Source organism: Belonocnema kinseyi, chromosome 2, assembly GCF_010883055.1.
Source record: "Belonocnema kinseyi isolate 2016_QV_RU_SX_M_011 chromosome 2, B_treatae_v1, whole genome shotgun sequence".
Classification (NCBI taxonomy): Eukaryota; Metazoa; Arthropoda; class Insecta; order Hymenoptera; family Cynipidae; genus Belonocnema; species Belonocnema kinseyi.
In genome coordinates this window covers 35,090,883-35,099,327 of record NC_046658.1, presented here as the reverse complement: position 1 = coordinate 35,099,327, position 8,445 = coordinate 35,090,883, and the positions used below count along the sequence as shown (strand labels likewise).

The window sequence follows — 8,445 nt, the reverse complement described above, 5'->3', positions numbered from 1 at the left end:
ACCTACTCCTTGTTTACCATGTGATTCACAATCTACTCCTGACCATATTTCGAATCCGCCTTTCAGCACGCCGTTTTTTATGTCTTTAGTTTCGCATCCCTTACTCGAGAAAACTAACACAAAATATTGTTCATAATTTAATTGGTTCAGCTGGTTGAAATAATAAACTCTTTTTTAACAAAAATGTTTCGAAAAATTATATTTAGATTGAGTACCTCCTTTTTTGGTCTCCAGCGCGTTCTAACTGAATTCTGATCATTTTCATTTCCATCATCCCATAATCTTCGATCGTCTCGATGTGCTCGAGTTCTGAAACAATAACATAAAAATAATAAAATGATCAATGATAGTTTTATATTTAATAAGTCAATAATTAAGATAAGGCTTCTATTAAACAAAATGAAATGAAGGTTTGTTTTATTAGAAAGTTGCAAGACAAATACTTAAATAAACTTCTGATCGATACACTTGTCACGTACGTAAATTCTTGAGCGCAAGCACATTGGACGTGCAATGATAACCTGTTTATTTTAGTTCGATGATAAAAACCAGACTTTCCCGTACATGCAATAAAAAACTATGTAACAATTTTTATAATCCATTAGTATGTTCGATGTTTTCTCATTGCTTAACATTTTTCATAGAACATTTAGAGAAATAAAACAATAAAAGAAACTGTAAATATTTCCGGATTCATTTCATAGACACCTTCATTTTTAGTTGTTGCGCTTATTTTCATAGTAAAAGAAGGAAAACATGTAGCTTAGCAAAATATGGAGATTACATTTTAATATGTAAGAATAGCAAAGCTCGCGTCTTTCTTCGTAGGTTAAATGTATCGTGTTCGCGGGAAGTAATCAGGAAATCATGTATGTAAAATAAGGGAAGTGGTTACTAGACCCGGACTAGAGTTCAATATATTTCGAAAGCTACCTGGCATTATTATTAATAGCTCTGGCATGCGACCCTATTCATTGCACACGTCAAAAATAAAAAAAAAAGTCTTAAAGATTAAAAATCTTTAAATTGGAATACTTTTACAGCTGTTTTGAAAGATTTCGAAGGGGCACTATTGAATCTGCATTTTATACGTTCCAAAAAGTGATTTTTTAATTGAACAAATCCTATATTTGATCCTACTAAAATCTAATAAATTTTTTTTTTTTTTTGATTTAACGAAAATTTATTTGTTTATTTGGTTCAAAAGAACATTTGTATACTTGAACCTTAACATTTGAATGGCTGAGAAATTTTTTGCCATTTTTCTGGAGAAACCGGAAATGGCCAAAGATTTTTTTATATTTGATTGGTCAAGCTTGTTTATGACAATGTCATTTAGGTAATTTTACACCTTGCCTCAGTTGGTCGTCAACGAGGGGCTAGTCAATCAGAAATCTCAGATTGCTGCGCGAGAAATCTTAGGAGAATTCTTTGAGTAACTCTGAGAAATCTTGAAAATCTTTTGCCAAGCATAGAGCATTCACACCACGAAGCATTTATCTATTTACACGTGCGTGATGCCGACGCTTCTTCTGTGAGGCGAAGTAACGGCCGACTCCATCCGAACGCAGCCGAGTTTAGCTGAGCCTAACTTCTACTCGAGAGTCCTGATCTCGAAAAGTTTTGGAAATCTGGGCAATCCCACACGGAGAGAAAAAAACTCGTTGGATACGTGAGTGGCGCAAAGTTCTTACACTGTGCGTTAGTGCAGCGATTCCCAAACTTTTTATGCACTTTCTGGGGAGCGGCAGGGGCCCCACCCTCGAATTTTTTCACAATACTGGAACCCAAGTGAGACACTGGACGCTAGTCGTTCGTGCTCGGTTGCTTGCTTCGATGACCTTTTCGTTGTTTGATAATTAGAGCCGGTTGAGAAAAATGGAAAGTTGGTTAAATATTAATCAATAGAATTTTAATAAGTTCCGTTAGATTTGTTAGATTATCAAATAAACGTTAAAAAAAGGTAGAAGAAGATCGGATAATAACTTCAAGAGTTATCGCACTTTTGTTGCATTCACAAGATTTGTAAATATTTCATTTATTAGTTCGGATATTAACCGATTTTCAAAAACTTTGTTTTCATTTTCTTTTATTTATATCACGAAAGACATTCAGCCAATTAAAATTTAATTGAGCTAAGTCTTTATAATTTCAGTTATTGCAAGTTCATGACAATGAAAGGGTCATTCATGGTAGGTACACGGAAGTCGAGGAAAGTAGCCTTCTGCTCGCAGCGGGGAGCCTGCCTCGGAGCCTGCCTAGCTACCCGGCCCGGGGTGGCATCCCCCTGCCGGCGGCAGCCTCATCGTACGGCTGCACTAGTTGGGTAATCGCTACGCTAGTGTACGCTTGCAGAACGGGGAATCAACGTACTACAGACACGAGTCACCTATCTTAATTCGTGAAACAAGCATCTGTTTCAAACGGTGTATTTTATCGCGTTAGTACGTGTAAAACATGGATTTTTGTGCGTTTTCGCCTCACTCTCTGACGGTTGTGCGATTATTAATAAGATTTTCAATGAATAAAAAGAATCTTGATTTGCAAGTAAGTATTAAATAATTGATAAAAAGCTTTCGTAGGTGTAGTATAAACTATATAATGTTTTATCGCTCATCTGCTTCATTCTTCTTATACGTTTCTACTAACCTAACCTCACTTTAATAATGTAGTTTGAAATATTACACGAAAAAAAAATACGTTACGCTTATCGAAAAATCTGTAACCATTACAGATTTTCTACATTAAAATAGTGACAACATAGATTTTCAGTAAACATTACTATACAATTTCTGTAAGTAGATTCTGTGAATGTTGCAGGATTTAGTCGTAACAGTAACATAAAACACTCGTAAGCACTACAGAAAAATAACGTTAACGAGAACGGATAAATCTGTAGCATCTACAGATAAATATCTGTAACAATTGCATACAAATATCTGTAACGATGACGAATTCAATTCTGTAACAATTGCAGACAAACGTCTGTAACGATTACAGAAATATGTCTGTAACGATAACAGATAAATATCTGTAACGACTACAGACAAATGTCTGTAACGATTATAGACAAACGTTTGTAATGATCACAAATAAATACCTGTAACCATTACAGGAAAATATCTGCAATAATTGCAGGTTATTGCCCGTAACTACTGCAGGTATATGTATATATAATATTAACATGTGTATGCACTCTATAAACCGAAATTAGTGAGAAGTTAATAATTAAATAGTGTAGTCTCTTACCGATTTAGCAATCATTTATCTACTAAACTTGAGTGAAAACTTTACTTGTATGAACTAGCATAGTTTTTTACTGAAGTTTATTATAAAAATTCTTCGTAAATCAGAGTGTATACATTTTTTAAAATATTTTATATAAGCGACTTCGCACTATTTTATTAGTAGCTTCTTACTAATTCCACTTTAGAGATTGGGATCTTCAAAAATTACTATAGTTTTCGAATCGTATACTAAGTGTCAAAAACCCATTTCGTACCAGTATATTTCTGAAGAATTGATTATAATGCGTATATCTTCACAAATATGGATTGATCTAACCATGTATATATTAGATTTTCTTTAAAGGCTGCAAATTTAAAATTATTGTTTATAAAAAAAAAGCTGTTCCGAAAATGGGCAATAAATGTTTTTTAAAATACACTAAAATGAATTCAATTAGCTTCTATATATAAATCTATATACAAACGTCTTCCAATTCAACAAAATGTGAATCCCTATTTCTATGCTATTTTCCACAATACAATATAATAACGAGAAGGTGTTTTGATATCAATAAAATTCAGTAAATCAATTTTGTACCAATCATCTCATATATTTAGACTGTCTGAATCATAAACTTGCGCTGACATTATTATAAAACACATTTTTTATCCATAAATGAATATTTTGTGTTTCCCATTTAAACTTTCGTGTGTAACTTAAAATATAATATACGAAGTGCTTATTATTCAAATGTGATTGGTTTAGAAACGTAATATATTCTGCTGTGAGAATAAAGATCTTTTAAGGGCTAATATAAGATAAAACATATTATAAGTGATTATAAAGTGGACTTAGACGACCCTGGCAAAAATATCGGAGAGGAATTCCCTCCGAACCATTCTGAATCATGCCGGAATCTGTATCCGAACCTATTCGAGGTAATTCGAACCAATCCGAAAAGAGCTCTAGACTTCCTTTAACCCAAATCCGTTTAAAATTAATCCGACTCAGTCCGGTTCAATCCGAACCAAATTTAAATCCAAATTAATGCGAATTAATCCCGACGCGGATTGATATACGCTGAATTTTCAAACCAAATGAATCCGACCTCGGATTGAATTGGATTCAATTGGATTGAAAATCGTTTTAGGTCAATCCGAGTTCCGATTCACTCAGATTTAAAATTTGGTTAGGATTAATTTGGATTGTAAGTTCGGAATAAAACAAATTGAGTCGGATTAATTTTTGACCGATTTGGATGATTTAGATTAATTCGGAAGAAATTTCTATCCGATACTTTCGCCAGAGGAGTTTAAAATTTATCTTATCGCATCTCCTCAATATATTAAGTAACGCGTAGCAACATATAAATTTGTTTCTTTTTGAATTAACAAACAAGGTAGCTTGTGTGGTAGGTTATCATACGTAATTGAAATCATAGTTGATTTATTTGATCCGATTTCTACTCGATATTCTTGAAAGTGCTCATCGAAAATTATGGAAGGTAACGGAAACACTAAAAAATGAACAATTTCTTCAATTACGCAAATTGAACAAATTTTGCCAAACACCGGATGTGAGCAGTCATTATTAATTACAACAATAGTTTTTTTATTGTAGTCAGTACCTTGCACGTTTACCCATTTTAAAGATATAAGTTGCTCTCGGAATTCAGCTTTTGGAAAGTACGTTTTATGGTGAAGTAATTCGAACTGGTTAAAGTCTAAAGGAATCACAGGATCCATTTCTATACCACTGCAACGGTAATTTCGAACATAATAATTAAGTTTCAATTGGTGTTTAACAGCCAGGGTGTGAGGGATGTTAATTTTGCTACAGGAAACATTACACGTACTTTTCGACTCCTTGTGTTTAGACTCTAACCTAATGGATGAACAGTGAATGAAAGGACCAAGTTTTTTTATCCACCTAGGATAGTGTTCCATAAAGTGAAATTTAGGTTTTAAAGTATCATTAAAAAGCTCGCGCTACAATGAGTGGTGCTCCGAGATAAGGCACTCTAACCATGTAATATCTGTTGCTCGAATTTTAATGGAGTATAGAATTTCTATTATTTTCCTTAATTTTAAGTATAAGTTCCAAACTTTATCACCTCTTGGAACAAGCTCCCCGATCATTAAGCCAAAATATCTGACAAAGCATGTCATCTCAGAAGCAGGCATGTCGATTTTAATCTTTGATGAACTTTCAAGAGTAATATTTGGTGGTTTGTTCGATCTCTCTAATACGCCATAGTTGAAGTTTCTGATACGAAAATTTAAGGTTTCGAGAGAAAATACTTTTAAATGAAAAATGAGGTAATCAAGAATTTTTGGCATTGTGTAGGTTGCCACGCATTCTGGAACGTCATGCATAATATCAAGAGTAACGTTTTCAGTAATATCAAATCCATTTACATCATTCCAAACACAACGTTCTTTTATTCCTGTTTCCGATAAGTTATTTTTTTTAAATCGATTTCGTAACTTTCTTTTGTTCTAAGAAGTGCTGGGTCTTCTTCACACATAACTTTCATTTTTTCTTTTCGTATTTTACATACTCTACAACAGAAATTAGCAGAGAATGATTCGGTTAAACCTAAAATACTGTGTAAACCTAAATTATCACCACACAATAAACAAAATTCAAAATATATTGTTTCACCATTTATGCTGATACCATTATTATGCAAATAATTTAATTCTTTGATAACGGGGTCGAAACTTGCAGCATTACCGAAAGTTTTTCTGTCTACAAAATAAAATAATTGAAGTAAAAATATGTGATTTAAACTTGACGCGTACTTTGGTGGCAAGCAAAGAAGATGGCCGTATGCTGCTCCTAACTTATTTTCGCCTGCATGAGATCCTACGATATTACCTGTTTCGTAATCATCGAATGAAATACCAATCGGAAAAACAGTTTTATCATCGTGGTTTTGAGACTGTTCTTTCCAAATTTCGCCTTGAATAAAGTTATACATGGCTGTGCCTGTACTGTTTTTTAAATAATTCACGTATTCTTTAATTTCCTCTAAAAAACCTGGAATTTCGAAAATTGATTTCAAAGTATTCCTGAAGGGAATGAATTCTCCTTTAATATCTCCGTCCATTGACACTATTTGACCCTTCACCTTTTTATGCATTTTACTTTGCCCCATAATAAATCCTTGTGGCGGTTTATAGAAACTGCTTTCTTCCAAACATTTTAATCTCTTATATTCCGTATTTAAATTTTGAAATGGATTATCAACTTTATCTATTACTTCTTTTACTTTTGTTAGGATTTGCATGATATCAGTGCCCTGTTCAGTTAAATTAAATTCTTTTTGCAAGGTTTGTTTAATTAATTGAGAATAAGCATCTACAAACTTATTTATGCCATCTACTTCAAATTGCACAGTATTTCTAGGCATCAGGGAATTATTATATAACTGAGATATGATAGTAATTGTTTCAATTGTAAATCAATTTCTGTCGCTTTGTAATTATTTATGTTGCCACTTTCAGTTGGTTCGTCAATAGGAGCCGTAGGAACGTCGGTTTTTTCGAACTGACTAATATGGTCACCTGGATCAGTGTGATTATGTTTTAATGTCATGTCACTTTTATTGTTTACTCTACTTCCTTCATGAGTCATTAAGTGTTTTCTAAAGGAGTTTAGGTCACTGTAAGAGCGGGTAGAGTTAGCAACACAAGTGCACTTATAATAATCCTTTTTTTGCATGTGATGTACATGTTTAAAATGTAAAAGTAAATGAGTTGCTGTTTCAGAAGACCAATCACATTTGAAGCACTTCATTTTAATATTTATAATGCTGTAAAAAACGTGTCAACTCTGAAAATATCACACGACGACCTGTTGGAAACAGGTTGGTGGGCGTAAAACGCTAAAAAACTTTTCGAAGTTGAACCTTATGCCAATCAAAATTTTGTTCTTAAAACAGGTAAAAAAATGATGTCAAGTTTTACTCAAATAAATTTGAATACTTTAACTTTTTGTTAAGTAATTTACCAAGATTCGCGTTTGAAGGCATTTACACAGTTCAAAAATATAAATCTTTTGAAAGTTTAACTTTAAAGCTTACAACTGCTAACAACATTATTTCAAAGCTTTCGAAATTAAATTTTAATACTTCACCTTCTTGAAAAGTAGTATGAACAAAATCACTCAAAACACCAACAAATAAATACGTAGAAGTAACTAAGTAAACTAAAAACAAACTCACTTTTTTAGGCTATAAAACGCCTTATTTCTTAAGGTTAAAAATTAAAAGTATAACCCGCAGATATAAGTACCTTCAGCAACTTCGCAGCTTTATAATCATTACAAAACTTATAATCAAACTTTTTTGGCCACAAGTCTTAAAGCTCTTATTTGAAATACAACGTTGAAAACTTAAACGTTTACTGCTTAAATGTAAATGCTTTAGTTATCACGCGCCTTTAAACTTAAATCTAAGAACTTATAATACTGCTTTTCTAGCTGTCTTTTCCCGACTATACTTTGTTTACTGTTGTTATTAGCTTATTGACCGACATATATTTTTTTGAATTGGAATCTGTCATATCGTAGACGTGACGTTGCAGAAATGTCCATATGTGTTTGAATTCCACGTCTGAAAAGTACATTATTTTAACTATCAAATTAATAATAAAGCTAACAATATGTTTTATACACTTATAAAAATCTTTAAAATTTACCGTACCAAAGCGTGAAGTGTAAATCCTCTCTGCACTTCATTCAAGGAAGGTCTCCAACGTTCTCCGCAACTTTTTGATTTAAAGCTCGCTGTCTTTAACAATGTAGGTAACAGCAAGAGTGATATGATTTGGATAACCTCATTGTTACCTTAAAATAACTTAATGATTTAAAATCTTTGTAATTTGTGTATGTGAACTAATAATCTATTAAATTCAGTTTCAATATGACAAAAATTTGCACCTTCTGTAATGGTCTCATCATATTTCTTCATAAACTCTATTGCCTCTGAGTCTTTGGTACGTTTTCTCGCAACGCTTATCAGTTTTGTTGAAACTTCTGGCCATATGTCAAAAAGTTTGTTTGCTTTATTTTCATGCAGGTATTTAAAATCAATGTCGATCTGGAAAATACAAACTACAATAAGAAAGGAAAAGAAAAAGCAGACGGTATAATGGCAATAGGGTTTTCATGGTTTTTAAATTCAGCAAATAGATTTTTTAAATCTTAAAAATA

At 32.6% G+C, this 8,445-nt stretch overlaps 1 protein-coding gene across 1 annotated transcript in view; it reads right to left on the bottom strand.

The window, feature by feature from the left end:
* Window positions 1-8,445, bottom strand: part of LOC117167814 — a 120,394-nt gene that overhangs the window by 14,148 nt on the left and 97,801 nt on the right. The window contains exon 3 of the mRNA XM_033353016.1: window positions 216-309. Within this exon, the coding sequence (XP_033208907.1) occupies window positions 216-309 (94 nt within the window). The remainder of the gene's footprint in view (window positions 1-215; window positions 310-8,445) is intronic.